This window comes from Pristiophorus japonicus, unplaced genomic scaffold, assembly GCF_044704955.1.
Source record: "Pristiophorus japonicus isolate sPriJap1 unplaced genomic scaffold, sPriJap1.hap1 HAP1_SCAFFOLD_1984, whole genome shotgun sequence".
NCBI classification, from domain to species: Eukaryota; Metazoa; Chordata; class Chondrichthyes; family Pristiophoridae; genus Pristiophorus; species Pristiophorus japonicus.
Window position 1 is genome coordinate 22,710 of NW_027251678.1, and position 16,706 is coordinate 39,415.

General features: G+C 51.2%; 1 protein-coding gene across 1 annotated transcript in view; it reads left to right on the forward strand.

Moving 5' to 3' along the window:
- LOC139244007 (death effector domain-containing protein-like) overlaps positions 1 to 15,247 on the forward strand; it is a gene marked incomplete at its 3' end in the record, with an annotated part of 33,871 nt that extends 18,624 nt beyond the window's left edge. Inside the window, exons 2-4 of the mRNA XM_070870943.1 lie at positions 6,746 to 7,120; positions 13,762 to 13,875; positions 15,103 to 15,247. Coding sequence (XP_070727044.1) covers positions 6,799 to 7,120; positions 13,762 to 13,875; positions 15,103 to 15,247 — 581 coding nt within the window. The remainder of the gene's footprint in view (positions 1 to 6,745; positions 7,121 to 13,761; positions 13,876 to 15,102) is intronic.
- Positions 15,248 to 16,706: the final 1,459 nt, after the last annotated feature.

Genomic DNA, 16,706 nt, shown 5'->3' on the forward strand with positions numbered 1-16,706 from the left:
GGCAGTTTAATGTGGATAAATGTGAGGTTATCCACTTTGGGGCAGTATAATGTGGATAAATGTGAGTTTATCCACTTTGGGGCAATATAATGTGGATAAATGTGAGGTTATCCACTTTGGGGCAGTATATTGTGGATAAATGTGAGGTTATCCACTTTGGGGCAATATAATGTGGATAAATGTGAGGTTATCCACTTTGGGGCAGTATAATGTGGATAAATGTGAGGTTATCCACTTTGGGGCAGTATAATGTGGATAAATGTGAGGTTATCCACTTTGGGGCAGTATATTGTGGATAAATGTGAGGTTATCCACTTTGGGGCAGTATAATGTGGATAAATGTGAGGTTATCCACTTTGGGGCAATATAATGTGGATAAATGTGAGGTTATCCCCTTTGGGGCAATATAATGTGGATAAATGTGAGTTTATCCACTTTGGGGCAATATAATGTGGATAAATGTGAGGTTATCCACTTTGGGGCAGTATAATGTGGATAAATGTGAGGTTATCCACTTTGGGACAATATAATGTGGATAAATGTGAGGTTATCCACTTTGGGACAGTATAATGTGGATAAATGTGAGTTTATCCACTTTGGGACAGTATAATGTGGATAAATGTGAGTTTATCCACTTTGGGGCAATATAATGTGGATAAATGTGAGGTTATCCACTTTGGGGCAGTATAATGTGGATAAATGTGAGGTTATCCACTTTGGGGCAATATAATGTGGATAAATGTGAGGTTATCCACTTTGGGGCAATATAATGTGGATAAATGTGAGGTTATCCACTTTGGGGCAGTACAATGAGGATAAATGTGAGGTTATCCACTTTGGGGCAATATAATGTGGATAAATGTGAGGTTATCCACTTTGGGGCAATATAATGTGGATAAATGTGAGTTTATCCACTTTGGGGCAGTATAATGTGGATAATTGTGAGGTTATCCACTTTGGGGCAGTTTAATGTGGATAAATGTGAGGTTATCCACTTTGGGGCAGTATAATGTGGATAAATGTGAGTTTATCCACTTTGGGGCAATATAATGTGGATAAATGTGAGGTTATCCACTTTGGGGCAGTATATTGTGGATAAATGTGAGGTTATCCACTTTGGGGCAATATAATGTGGATAAATGTGAGGTTATCCACTTTGGGGCAATATAATGTGGATAAATGTGAGTTTATCCACTTTGGGGCAGTATAATGTGGATAATTGTGAGGTTATCCACTTTGGGGCAGTTTAATGTGGATAAATGTGAGGTTATCCACTTTGGGGCAGTATAATGTGGATAAATGTGAGTTTATCCACTTTGGGGCAATATAATGTGGATAAATGTGAGGTTATCCACTTTGGGGCAGTATATTGTGGATAAATGTGAGGTTATCCACTTTGGGGCAATATAATGTGGATAAATGTGAGGTTATCCACTTTGGGGCAGTATAATGTGGATAAATGTGAGGTTATCCACTTTGGGGCAGTATAATGTGGATAAATGTGAGGTTATCCACTTTGGGGCAGTATATTGTGGATAAATGTGAGGTTATCCACTTTGGGGCAATATAATGTGGATAAATGTGAGGTTATCCACTTTGGGGCAGTATAATGTGGATAAATGTGAGTTTATCCACTTTGGGGCAATATAATGTGGATAAATGTGAGTTTATCCACTTTGGGGCAGTATAATGTGGATAAATGTGAGGTTAACCACTTTGGGGCAGTATAATGAGGATAAATGTGAAGTTATCCACTTTGGGGCAATATAATGTGGATAAATGTGAGGTTATCCACTTTGGGGCAGTATAATGTGGATAAATGTGAGGTTATCCACTTTGGAGCAGAATAATGTGGATAAATGTGAGGTTATCCACTTTGGGGCAGTATAATCTGGATAAATGTGAGGTTATCCACTTTGGGGCAATATAATGAGGATAAATGTGAGGTTATCCACTTTGGGGCAATATAATGTGGATAAATGTGAGGTTATCCACTTTGGGACAGTATAATGAGGATAAATGTGAGGTTATCCACTTTGGGGCAGTACAATGTGGATAAATGTGAGGTTATCCACTTTGGGGCAGTATAATGTGGATAAATGTGAGGTTATCCACTTTGGGGCAGTATACTGTGGATAAATGTGAGTTTATCCACTTTGGGGCAGTACAATGTGGATAAATGTGAGGTTATCCACTTTGGGGCAATATAATGTGGATAAATGTGAGGTTATCCACTTTGGGGCAATATAATGTGGATAAATGTGAGGTTATCCACTTTGGGGCAGTATAATGTGGATAAATGTGAGGTTATCCACTTTGGGGCAATATAATGTGGATAAATGTGAGTTTATCCACTTTGGGGCAATATAATGTGGATAAATGTGAGTTTATCCACTTTGGGGCAGTATAATGTGGATAAATGTGAGTTTATCCACTTTGGGGCAGTATAATGTGGATAAATGTGAGGTTATCCACTTTGGGGCAGTATAATGTGGATAAATGTGAGGTTATCCACTTTGGGACAGTACAATGTGGATAAATGTGAGGTTATCCACTTTGGGGCAGTATAATGTGGATAAATGTGAGTTTATCCACTTTGGGGCAATATATTGTGGATAAATGTGAGGTTATCCACTTTGGGACAGTATAATGTGGATAAATGTGAGGTTATCCACTTTGGGGCAGTATAATGTGGATAAATGTGAGTTTATCCACTTTGGGACAGTATAATGTGGATAAATGTGAGGTTATCCACTTTGGGACAGTATAATGTGGATAAATGTGAGGTTATCCACTTTGGGGCAATATAATGTGGATAAATGTGAGGTTATCCACTTTGGGACAGTATAATGTGGATAAATGTGAGGTTATCCACTTTGGGACAGTATAATGTGGATAAATGTGAGGTTATCCACTTTGGGGCAGTATAATGTGGATAAATGTGAGTTTATCCACTTTGGGACAGTATAATGTGGATAAATGTGAGTTTATCCACTTTGGGACAGTATAATGTGGATAAATGTGAGGTTATCCACTTTGGGACAGTATAATGTGGATAAATGTGAGGTTATCCACTTTGGGGCAATATAATGTGGATAAATGTGAGGTTATCCACTTTGGGACAGTATAATGTGGATAAATGTGAGTTTATCCACTTTGGGGCAATATAATGTGGATAAATGTGAGTTTATCCACTTTGGGGCAGTTTAATGTGGATAAATGTGAGTTTATCCACTTTGGGGCAGTTTAATGTGGATAAATGTGAGTTTATCCACTTTGGGGCAATATAATGTGGATAAATGTGAGTTTATCCACTTTGGGGCAATATAATGTGGATAAATGTGAGGTTATCCACTTTGGGGCAGTATAATGTGGATAAATGTGAGGTTATCCACTTTGGGGCAGTATAATGTGGATAAATGTGAGGTTATCCACTTTGGGGCAGTACAATGTGGATAAATGTGAGGTTATCCACTTTGGGGCAATACAATGTGGATAAATGTGAGGTTATCCACTTTGGGGCAGTATACTGTGGATAAATGTGAGTTTATCCACTTTGGGGCAGTTTAATGTGGATAAATGTGAGTTTATCCACTTTGGGGCAGTACAATGTGGATAAATGTGAGGTTATCCACTTTGGGGCAATACAATGTGGATAAATGTGAGGTTATCCACTTTGGGGCAGTATACTGTGGATAAATGTGAGTTTATCCACTTTGGGGCAGTTTAATGTGGATAAATGTGAGTTTATCCACTTTGGGGCAATATAATGTGGATAAATGTGAGGTTATCCACTTTGGGGCAGTATAATGTGGATAAATGTGAGGTTATCCACTTTGGGGCAGTATAATGTGGATAAATGTGAGTTTATCCACTTTGGGGCAATATAATGTGGATAAATGTGAGTTTATCCACTTTGGGGCAGTATAATGTGGATAAATGTGAGGTTATCCACTTTGGGGCAGTATAATGAGGATAAATGTGAGGTTATCCACTTTGGGGCAATATAATGTGGATAAATGTGAGGTTATCCACTTTGGGGCAGTATAATCTGGATAAATGTGAGGTTATCCACTTTGGAGCAGAATAATGTGGATAAATGTGAGGTTATCCACTTTGGGGCAGTATAATCTGGATAAATGTGAGGTTATCCACTTTGGGGCAATATAATGAGGATAAATGTGAGGTTATCCACTTTGGGGCAATATAATGTGGATAAATGTGAGGTTATCCACTTTGGGACAGTATAATGAGGATAAATGTGAGGTTATCCACTTTGGGGCAGTACAATGTGGATAAATGTGAGGTTATCCACTTTGGGGCAGTATAATGTGGATAAATGTGAGGTTATCCACTTTGGGGCAGTATACTGTGGATAAATGTGAGTTTATCCACTTTGGGGCAGTACAATGTGGATAAATGTGAGGTTATCCACTTTGGGGCAATATAATGTGGATAAATGTGAGGTTATCCACTTTGGGGCAATATAATGTGGATAAATGTGAGGTTATCCACTTTGGGGCAGTATAATGTGGATAAATGTGAGGTTATCCACTTTGGGGCAATATAATGTGGATAAATGTGAGTTTATCCACTTTGGGGCAATATAATGTGGATAAATGTGAGGTTATCCACTTTGGGGCAGTATAATGTGGATAAATGTGAGTTTATCCACTTTGGGGCAGTATAATGTGGATAAATGTGAGGTTATCCACTTTGGGGCAGTATAATGTGGATAAATGTGAGGTTATCCACTTTGGGACAGTATAATGTGGATAAATGTGAGGTTATCCACTTTGGGGCAGTATAATGTGGATAAATGTGAGTTTATCCACTTTGGGGCAATATATTGTGGATAAATGTGAGGTTATCCACTTTGGGACAGTATAATGTGGATAAATGTGAGGTTATCCACTTTGGGACAGTATAATGTGGATAAATGTGAGGTTATCCACTTTGGGGCAGTATAATGTGGATAAATGTGAGTTTATCCACTTTGGGACAGTATAATGTGGATAAATGTGAGGTTATCCACTTTGGGACAGTATAATGTGGATAAATGTGAGGTTATCCACTTTGGGGCAATATAATGTGGATAAATGTGAGGTTATCCACTTTGGGACAGTATAATGTGGATAAATGTGAGGTTATCCACTTTGGGACAGTATAATGTGGATAAATGTGAGGTTATCCACTTTGGGGCAGTATAATGTGGATAAATGTGAGTTTATCCACTTTGGGGCAATATAATGTGGATAAATGTGAGGTTATCCACTTTGGGGCAGTATAATGTGGATAAATGTGAGGTTATCCACTTTGGGGCAGTTTAATGTGGATAAATGTGAGGTTATCCACTTTGGGACAGTATAATGTGGATAAATGTGAGGTTATCCACTTTGGGGCAGTATAATGTGGATAAATGTGAGTTTATCCACTTTGGGGCAATATAATGTGGATAAATGTGAGGTTATCCACTTTGGGGCAGTATAATGTGGATAAATGTGAGGTTATCCACTTTGGGGCAGTATAATGTGGATAAATGTGAGGTTATCCACTTTGGGGCAATATAATGTGGATAAATGTGAGGTTATCCACTTTGGGGCAGTTTAATGTGGATAAATGTGAGGTTATCCACTTTGGGGCAGTACAATGTGGATAAATGTGAGGTTATCCACTTTGGGGCAGTATAATGTGGATAAATGTGAGGTTATCCACTTTGGGGCAGTACAATGTAGATAAATGTGAGGTTATCCACTTTGGGGCAATATAATGTGGATAAATGTGAGGTTATCCACTTTGGGGCAGTATAATGTGGATAAATGTGAGGTTATCCACTTTGGGACAGTATAATGTGGATAAATGTGAGTTTATCCACTTTGGGGCAATATATTGTGGATAAATGTGAGGTTATCCACTTTGGGGCAATATAATGTGGATAAATGTGAGGTTATCCACTTTGGGGCAGTACAATGTGGATAAATGTGAGGTTATCCACTTTGGGGCAGTATAATGTGGATAAATGTGAGGTTATCCACTTTGGGGCAGTACAATGTAGATAAATGTGAGGTTATCCACTTTGGGGCAATATAATGTGGATAAATGTGAGGTTATCCACTTTGGGGCAGTATAATGTGGATAAATGTGAGGTTATCCACTTTGGGACAGTATAATGTGGATAAATGTGAGTTTATCCACTTTGGGGCAATATATTGTGGATAAATGTGAGGTTATCCACTTTGGGGCAATATAATGTGGATAAATATGAGGTTATCCACTTTGGGGCAGTATAATGTGGATAAATGTGAGGTCTTGCTACAAGTTGCTCAGGGCCTTGGTGAGGCCACACCTGGAGTACTGCGTGCACAGTTCTGCTCTCCGCATTCACGAAAGGACGTACTTTGGAGGCAGTTCAGAGAAGGTTCACTCGGTCGATTCCGGAGATGGTGGGGGGGGGGGGGGGGGGTTGGACCTCCGAGGGTAGGTTGAGTCGGTCGGGTCTCTGCTCATTGGAGGTCAGAAGAATGAGAGGGTGATCTTATCGGAGCGAGGCGGATGCGGAGAGGATGTTTCCACCGATGGGGGCAGTCTTCGGGAGAACGAGTGTGGGAAGCTGTGTCTGAGAGGTGGGGTACAATTTCGTTCGTGCCCAAGGAAGGGATATACTTGCCTGACAGCAGGGAAGGCGGCCATTTTTGACTCCCGCTCCCCCCCCCCGTTTCTGATCGCCTTCTGCTCTTCCTCACAGCTCGGCGATTCGAAGGCCCCGGCGAGCGGGCGCGCGCGAGCCCGTGGGCTCCCATGGCGGCCGCCGGCCGCGGGGCCCAGCCCTGGCCGGAGGAGCAGGTGAACCGGCAGCACGGCCTGTACTCGCTGCACCGCATGTTCCAGATCGTGGGCGCCCAGCTGACGCACCGGGACGTGCGCGTGCTCTCCTTCCTCTTCGTGGACGTGATTGACGACTACGCCCGCGGCTTGATCCGCAGCGGCCGGGACTTCTTCCTGGCGCTGGAGCGGCAGGGGCGCTGCGACGAGTCGAACTTCCGGCAGGTGCTACAGCTGCTACGCATCGTCACGCGGCACGACCTGCTGCCCTATGTCACCCTCGGGTGCCGCAAGACGGGTAAGGTTGTGTCCGACTGCCGCCATTAATGGGGCTTGCCGCGGTTGCGGGGCTTGCTGCGGTCGCCATTGGCGGGGCTTGCTGCGGTCGCCATTTGCGGGGCTTGCTGCGGTCGCCATTTGCGGGGCTTGCCGCGGTCGCCATTTGCGGGGCTTGCTGCGGTCGCCATTTGCGGGGCTTGCTGCGGTCGCCATTTGCGGGGCTTGCTGCGGTCGCCATTGGCGGGGCTTGCTGCGGTCGCCATTAACGGGGCTTGCTGCGGTCGCCATTTGCGGGGCTTGCTGCAGGTCGCCATTAACGGGGCTTGCCGCGGGTTGCCGTTTGCTAACGGGGGAGGTAGAAAACAGGTGCCAGGAGCAGGCCTGTTTGGCCCTTCGCCCGCTCGAGCCCCGCGCGCCAACTTTCAATGCCGGATGTCCCATGGCCCCCAGGTCTCGTTGCACACCCTCCCCCCCCCCTTTCCTCATCTGTCGCCAAGATACCAAGAAAAAAGGGACTCGTCAGGAGGAGGAACTGAGGGAAATCCTTATTAGTTGGGAAATTGAAGGCCGATAAATCCCCAGGGCCAGATGGACTGCATCCCAGAGTACTTAAGGCGGCGGCCGAGGAAATAGCGGATGCATTGGTGGTCATTTTCCAACGTTGCATCGACTCTGGGTCAGTTCCTACGGAGTGGACGGTCGCCAATGTAACCCCACTGTTTGGGAAAGGAGGGAGAGAGAAAAACAGGGAATTATCGACGGGTCATCCTGACATCAGTAGTGGGGAAAATGATGGAATCAATTATTGAGGATGTCATAGCAGCGCATTTGGAAAGAGGTGACGTGATAGGTCCAAGTCAGCACGGATTGGTGAAAGGGAGATCACGCTTGACAAACCTTCTGGAATTATTTTGAGGATGTTTCCAGTAGAGTGGACCAGGGGAGAACCAGTTGATGTGGTATATTTGGACTTTCAGAAGGCGTTCGACAAGGTCCCACACAAGAGATTAATGCGCAAAGTTAAAGCACATGGGATTGGGGGTCGTGTGCTGACGTGGATTGAGAACTGGTTGTCAGACAGGAAGCAAAGAGTCGGAGTAAATGGGGACTTCTCCGAATGGCAGGCAGTGACTAGTGGGGTACCTCAGGGATCAGTGGTGGGGCCCCAGCTATTTAGAATTGTACATTAATGATTTAGACGAGGGGATTAAGTGCAGTATCTCCAAATTTGCGGATGACACTAAGCTGGGCGGCGGTGTGAGCTGCGAGGAGGATGCTATGAGCCTGCAGAGCGACTCGGACAGGTTCGGCGAGTGGGCAAATGCGTGGCAGATGCAGTTTAGTGGCGGGTAAATGTGAGGTTCTCCACTTTGGTGGTACAAAACAGAGAGACAGACTATTATCTGAAGGGTGACAGATTAGGAAAAGGGGAGGTGCAACGAGACCTGGGTGTCATGGGACATCAGTCATTGAAGGTTGGCCATGCAGGGACAGCAGGCGGTGAAGAAGGCAAATGGTTATGTTGGCCTTCATAGCGAGGGGGATTTGAGTACAGGGGGCAGGGAGGTGTTGCTACAGTTGTACAGGGCCCTTGGTGAGGCCACACCTGGAGTATTGTGGACAGTTCTGGTCTCCGAACCTGAGGAAGGACGTTCTTGCGATTGAGGGAGTGCAGCGAAGGTTCACCAGACTGATTCCCGGGATCGTATCAAGAGAGACTGGATCAACTGGGCTTGTGTTCACTGGGAGTTCAGAAGAGTGGGAGGAGGACCCTCATAGAAAGGTTTAAAATTCTGACGGGATGGGACAGGTTAGATGCGGGAAGAATGTTCCCGATGTTGGGGAAGTCCAGAACCAGGGGGTCCACACAGCCTAAGGATAAGGGGGTGAGCCATTTCGGACCGAGATGCGGAGGAACTTCTTCACCCAGAGAGAGGGGTGAACCTGTGGAATTCTCCCAATTCATTAGATATATTCCAGAGGGAGTTAGATGTAGTCCTTACTACTCGGGGGGGGATCAAGGGGCATGGGGAGAGAGCAGGAAGGGGGTACTGAAGTTGCGTGCTCAGCCGCGAACTCATTGAATGGCGGGTGCAGGCTCGAGGGGCTCGAATGGCCGGCTCCTGGCACCTAGTTTCGATGTTTCTCTGTAACCAGCTGGGATCAGTGCTCGCGCCCCAGCTATTCACAGTCGACCGTCACGACTTGGAGGGGAGGGGCCCAGTGCACCGCCGGCAAGTTTGCTGGCGACACAAAGATGGGCGGGCAAGCGAGCCGCGAGGAGGCGGCGTGGATTTCCGAAAGGGGAAATCACGTTGGACACGTGTGCTGCACGATGTCACGGGGAGGGTGGAGAAAGGAGGGGGGGGCGGGAGCCAGTGGGCGTTTGGATTTCCACGAGGCGTTCGGGGGGGGGTAAACAAGCAAGAAAGGTGAGAACAGTGAGAGTTTCAACGGGTGCGTAAAACGGAATACTAAACGTTGGTCCCTTAGAGGACACGACATGGGGAAATTAACAATGCGGAACGGACTTGGAACAAATATCTCCTTCCGGTCTTCACGGGAGAAGACACTAAGAGTAGCCCAACAGTAGAAAATAATCTTCTGCCTTCCTGTTTTTTTGCCCCCCCCCACCCCCCCAAAGTGGACCACCTCACATTTTATCCACACTAAACTGCATCTGCCATGTGTTTGCCCACTCCCCGAACCTGTCCAAGTCACCCTGCGGCCTCTTAGCGTCCCCCCCGCCTCTCACGGCTCACACCGTCGCCCAGCTGAGTGTCGCCCGCAAACGTGGAGCTATTGCACTCAATTCCTCCGTCCGAGGCATTGATGGACCTCCTAAATAGCTGGGGCCCCGGCACAGAGCCCCGCGGCGCTGCCCTCGACTCCGCCTGCCATTCGCAAACGGGGCCGTTCATCTCGACTCTCTGCCGACCAGTTCTCGATCCACGTCAGTACACTACCCCCCCTCCCCCCTCCCCTCAATACCGTGCGCCTTAACTTTGCGCGCCCAAATATATCGCATCTACTGGTTCCCCCCTTGTCCGCTCGACCTGCGCAAAAAACTGGACAATTCGCGACAGTCTTGCAGGGTGTGACAGGGGGAGATGCAGGGAGGCTGTCTCCCCGAGGGTTGAGGAGTCACGCATTCCCAGCACGAGGGGTCCAACCTCGAGGTCCCGGGCGAGGAGGAGGAATCTCGCCCCCCCGAGGGGGGGGCTGGTGACCCGCGCGGAATCTCTGCGTTCACAGCGGGCCAAGGAGGGTCACGTCGAGAGCAGCGTGTTTGATGGGACCAGTGTCGAGGGAGCTTGACTCTGTATCTAACCCGTACCTCCAGCCCCTACACCCCTCCCTATCTCTGTAACCTCCTACACCCCTCCCTATCTCTGTAACCTCCAGCCCCCACACCACTCCCTATCTCTGTAACCTCCAGCCCCTACACCCCTCCCTATCTCTGTAACCTCCTACACCCCTCCCTATCTCTGTAACCTCCTACACCCCCTCCCTATCTCTGTAACCTCCAGCCCCCACACCACTCCCTATCTCTGTAACCTCCAGCCCCTACACCCCTCCCTATCTCTGTAACCTCCAGCCCCTACACCCCTCCCTATCTCTGTAACCCCCTCCAGCCCCTACACCCCTCCCTATCTCTGTAACCTCCAGCCACTACACCCCTCCCTATCTCTGTAACCTCCTACACCCCCTCCCTATCTCTGTAACCTCCAGCCCCTACACCCCTCCCTATCTCTGTAACCTCCAGCCCCTACACCCCTCCCTATCTCTGTAACCTCCAGCCCCTACACCCCTCCCTATCTCTGTAACCTCCTACACCCCTCCCTATCTCTGTAACCTCCAGCCCCTACACCCCTCCCTATCTCTGTAACCCCCTCCAGCCTCTACACCCCTCCCTATCTCTGTAACCTCCAGCCCCTACACCCCTCCCTATCTCTGTAACCTCCTCCAGCCCCTACACCCCTCCCTATCTCTGTAACCCCCTCCAGCCTCTACACCCCTCCCTATCTCTGTAACCTCCAGCCCCTACACCCCTCCCTATCTCTGTAACCTCCAGCCCCTACACCCCTCCCTATCTCTGTAACTTCCAGCCCCTACACCCCTCCCTATCTCTGTAACCTCCTCCAGCCCCTACACCCCTCCCTATCTCTGTAACCTCCAACCCCTACACCCCTCCCTATCTCTGTAACCTCCAGCCCCTACACCCCTCCCTATCTTTGTAACCTCCAGCCCCTACACCCCTCCCTATCTCTGTAACCTCCAGCCCCTACACCCCTCCCTATCTCTGTAACTTCCAGCCCCTACACCCCTCCCTATCTCTGTAACCTCCTCCAGCCCCTACACCCCTCCCTATCTCTGTAACCTCCAGCCCCTACACCCCTCCCTATCTCTGTAACCTCCAGCCCCTACACCCCTCCCTATCTCTGTAACCTCCTCCAGCCCCTACACCCCTCCCTATCTCTGTAACCTCCAGCCCCTACACCCCTCCCTATCTCTGTAACCTCCATCCCCTACACCCTTCCCTATCTCTGTAACCTCCAGCCCCTACACCCCTCCCTATCTCTGTAACCTCCAGCCCCTACACCCCTCCCTATCTCTGTAACCTCCAGCCCCTACACCCCTCCCTATCTCTGTAACCTCCTACACCCCTCCCTATCTCTGTAACTCCAGCCCCTACACCTCTCCCTATCTCTGTAACCTCCAGCCCCTACACCCCTCCCTATCTCTGTAACCTCCTCCAGCCCCTACACCCCTCCCTATCTCTGTAACCTCCTCCAGCCCCTACACCCCTCCCTATCTCTGTAACCTCCTCCAGCCCCTGCACCCCTCCCTATCTCTGTAACCTCCAGCCCCTACACCCCTCCCTATCTCTGTAACCCCCTACAACAGAGATAGGGAGGGGTGCAGGGGCTGGAGGAGGTTACAGAGATAGGGAGGGAGCGAGGGGGCCATGGAGGGATTTGCAAGCAAGGATGGAGAATTTTGAAATCGAGGCGTTGCTTAACCGGGGGCCAATGCAAGGCAGCGAGCACAGGGGGTGATGGGTGAGTGGGACTGGGTGTGAGTTAGGACACGAGGTCAGTGAGCACAGGGGGTGATGGGTGAGTGGGACTGGGTGTGAGTTAGGACACGGGGTCAGTGAGCACAGGGGGTGATGGGTGAGTGGGACTGGGTGTGAGTTAGGACACGGGGTCAGTGAGCACAGGGGGTGATGGGTGAGTGGGACTGGGTGTGAGTTAGGACACGGGGCACAGGGGGTGATGGGTGAGTGGGACTGGGTGTGAGTTAGGACACGGGGTCAGTGAGCACAGGGGGTGATGGGTGAGTGGGACTGGGTGTGAGTTAGGACACGGGGTCAGTGAGCACAGGGGGTGATGGGTGAGTGGGACTGGGTGTGAGTTAGGACACGGGGTCAGTGAGCACAGGGGGTGATGGGTGAGCGGGACTGGGTGTGAGTTAGGACACGGGGTCAGTGAGCACAGGGGGTGATGGGTGAGTGGGACTGGGTGTGAGTTAGGACACGGGGGCAGCCGAGTTTCGGATCACCTCGAGTTTACGGAGGGTATAATGAGGGGCAGTGCTGAGGGAGTGCCGTACTGTCGGAGGGGCAGTACTGAGGGAGCACCGTACTGTCGGAGGGGCAGTACTGAGGGAGCCCCGCACTGTCTGTACTGTCGGAGGGACAGTACTGAGGGAGCCCCGCACTGTCGGAGGGGCAGTACTGAGGGAGTGCCACACTGTCGGAGAGGCAGTACTGAGGGAGCCCCGCACTGTCGGAGGGGCAGTACTGAGGGAGCCCCGCACTGTCGGAGGGACAGTACTGAGGGAGCCCCGCGCTGTCGGAGAGGCAGTACTGAGGGAGCCCCGCACTGTCGGAGGGACAGTACTGAGGGAGCCCCGCACTGTCGGAGGGGCGGTACTGAGGGAGTGCCGCACTGTCGGAGGGGCAGTACTGAGGGAGCCCCGCACTGTCGGAGGGACAGTACTGAGGGAGTGCCGTACTGCGCTGTCGGAGGGGCGGTACTGAGGGGTGAGACGTAAAACCGAGGCCCCGTCTGCCCCCTCGGGTGGGTGTAAAAGATCCCACGGCACTTGTTTCGAGCTAGAGCTTCCCCCCCGGTGTCCTGGGGGCCAATATTTATCCCTCGACCAACACCACGGAAACTGAACAATCCGGGCCATGGTCACATCGCTGTGTGTGCGCGCGCGCGCGCGTGTGGGATCTTGCTGTGCGCGGGTTGGCTTGCTGCGTTTCCCACAGCGACCACAACTGCCGGGCTCAGCTGCCGTCAGGACGTCCGGCGGTCGGGAAGATCGCAAATAAGCGTCCTCTTTTGCGAGCCTGCGGGCAAGAGTGATCATAACGCGGCCGCTCCGAGCGTCGATTTTGAGAGTGACGTACTCAAGTCCCGCGTGGCTGTCTGATGCTGAGGGAATGTGCAGGAAGGGAACTGTTTTTTTTTTTGACCCCCCTGTGTGGACTAACCCGAAAATGCAGGGCCAGGATCGGGGACGCCTCTTGGGCAACTCGAGCCCCGGGGGACTGGGAGCTCCGAGAGCGAGCGAGAGCTGGTGGGGCGATTGTGCGACACGGTTGAGACCAATGGCCTGCACACGGCTAACTACCTCTCCTTTCTCCAGTATCGCCAGATCCCGTGGACAAATACCTGGAGGACACATCTCTGACGTATGTCATGCCGCGGAAGTTAACAGCCACAGGATCACCAGAATACGACAAGACAGGTGAAGCACGGGGTGAGATACAGAGTAAAGCTCCCTCTGCACTGTCCCATCAAACACTCCCAGGGCAGGTACAGGGGGTTAGATACAGAGTAAAGCTCCCTCTACACTGTCCCCATCAAACACTCCCAGGGCAGGTACAGGGGGTTAGATACAGAGTAAAGCTCCCTCTACACTGTCCCATCAAACACTCCCAGGGCAGGTACAGGTGGTTAGATACAGAGTAAAGCTCCCTCTACACTGTCCCATCAAACACTCCCGGGGCAGGTACAGGGGGTTAGATACAGAGTAAAGCTCCCTCTACACTGTCCCATCAAACACTCCCGGGGCAGGTACAGGGGGTTAGATACAGAGTAAAGCTCCCTCTACACTGTCCCGTCAAACACTCCCAGGGCAGGTACAGGGGGTTAGATATAGAGTAAAGCTCCCTCTACACTGTCCCATCAAACACTCCCGGGGCAGGTACAGGGGGTTAGATACAGAGTAAAGCTCCCTCTACACTGTCCCATCAAACACTCCCGGGGCAGGTACAGGGGGTGAGATATAGAGTAAAGCTCCCTCCACACTGTCCCCATCAAACACTCCCAGGGCAGGTACAGGGGGTTAGATACAGAGTAAAGCTCCCTCTACACTGTCCCATCAAACACTCCCAGGGCAGGTACAGGGGGTTAGATACAGAGTAAAGCTCCCTCTACACTGTCCCATCAAACACTCCCAGGGCAGGTACAGGGGGTTAGATACAGAGTAAAACTCCCTCTACACTGTCCCATCAAACACTCCCAGGGCAGGTACACGGGGTTAGATACAGAGTAAAGCTCCCTCTACACTGTCCCCATCAAACACTCCCGGGGCAGGTACAGGGGGTTAGATACAGAGTGAAGCTCCCTCTACACTGTCCCATCAAACACTCCCAGGGCAGGTACAGGGGGTTAGATACAGAGTAAAGCTCCCTCTACACTGTCCCCATCAAACACTCCCAGGGCAGGTACAGGGGGTTAGATACAGAGTAAAGCTCCTTCTACACTGTCCCATCAAACACTCCCAGGGCAGGTACAGGGGGTTAGATACAGAGTAAAGCTCCCTCTACACTGTCCCATCAAACACTCCCAGGGCAGGTACAGGGGGTTAGATACAGAGTAAAGCTCCCTCTACACTGTCCCATCAAAGACTCCCAGGGCAGGTACAGGGGGTTAGATACAGAGTGAAGCTCCCTCTGCACTGTCTCCGTTAATCTCTCCACAGATACGCCACATCGATTGTTGTACAGTGCCCCTCCGACAGCACAGGCCCTCCGACCCAGACTGTATCGGGGCAGGACACTGGGCAGCGTCCGTGCCAAGCGGCAAAAATCGGCCCATCTTGGACTGCAGGGAGAAACAGACTTGTGGTGAGTGTCCCACCCCTCTCTATCCCTCCCTCCCTCCCCCGCGACCCCGAGCGACAGCTCCCTCGCTTCAACACCCTCTCCTGCCAACTGTCTCCTCAATCCCCTCGGCCCTAAACCCACCTCCCCCTCTCTCCGATCTCCCCTCTTCACCTCTCCGACTCCCAACGGTTCCAGGAGGCTCCCGGCGCCCCTCCCTGCCTCAAATCTCCCGCCCGCGCCCCCTCTCCTCAACCCTTGACCCCTGCCGCCCCTCCGCCAACCTCCCGTTCCTCGCCAAAATCCTTCAACGTGCCGGTCGCTCAAATCTTTTATCGCTTCGCTCCAACTTTGATTCCCCCTCCAATTCGGTTCTGGTTAAATTCCATCCTTTGTGACTGTGACAACAGGAAATGATCCCTCCTCCTGAGGTCTCTTGCTCCCTCTCTCGCGCGCCCTCTCTCTCTCTCTCCCCTCCCTCTCCCCCTCCCTCTCTCCCCTTCCTCTCTCTCCCCCTCCCTCTCTCCCCCTCTCTCCCTCTCTCTCTCTCCCCCTCTCTCTCTCACCCCCCTCTCTATCTCCCCCCTCTCTATCTCCCCCCTCTCTATCTCCCCCCTCTCTCTCCCCCCCCTCTCTCTCTCCCCGCTCTCTCTCTCTACCCCTCTCTCTCCCTCTCTCTCTCCCCTCCCTCTCTCCCCTCTCTCTCCCCCTCTCTCTCTCCCTCCCTCTCTCCCCCTCTCTCTCTCTCCCTCCCTCTCCCCCTCTCTCTCTCCCCCTCTCTCTCTCCCCCCTCTCTCTCTCCCCCTCTCTCTCTCCCCCTCCTCTCTCTCTCTCCCCTCTCTCCCCCTCTCTCTCTCCACCCTCTCTCCCCTCTCTCTCTCCCCCCCGCTCTCTCTCTCCCCCCCGCTCTCTCTCTCCCCCTCTCTCTCTCTCTCTCTCTCCCCCTATCTCTCTCTCCCCCTCTCTCTCTCCCCCCCCTCCCCCTCTCTCTCTCCCCCCCTCCCCCCTCTCTCTCTCCCCCCCTCTCTCTCCCCCTTCTCTCTCGCGCGCCCTCTCTCTCTCTCCCCTCTCTCTCTCTCTCCCCTCTCTCTCTCCCTCCTCTCTCCCCCTCTCTCTCTCCCCCCTCTCTCCCCCTCCCCCTCTCTCTCTCCCCCCGTCTCTCCCTCCTCTCCCTCCCTCTCTCCCCCCGATCTCTCTCTCCCCCCCGATCTCTCTCTCCCCCTCTCTCTCTCTCCCCTCTCTCTCTCTCCCCCCGTCTCTCCCTCCTCTCCCTCCCTCTCTCTCCACCTCTATCTCTCCCACCCCTCTCTTCTCCCTCTCTCTCTCTCTCTCTCCCCCTCTCTCTCTCTCCCCCTCTCTCTCTCCCCTCGCTCTCTCCCCCCTCTCTCTCTCTCACCACCCTCACACTCTGCCCACCCTCACTCTCTCCCCCCCTCTCTTTCCCCTCTCTCTCTCCCCTCCTCTCTCTCCCTCTCTCCCCCTC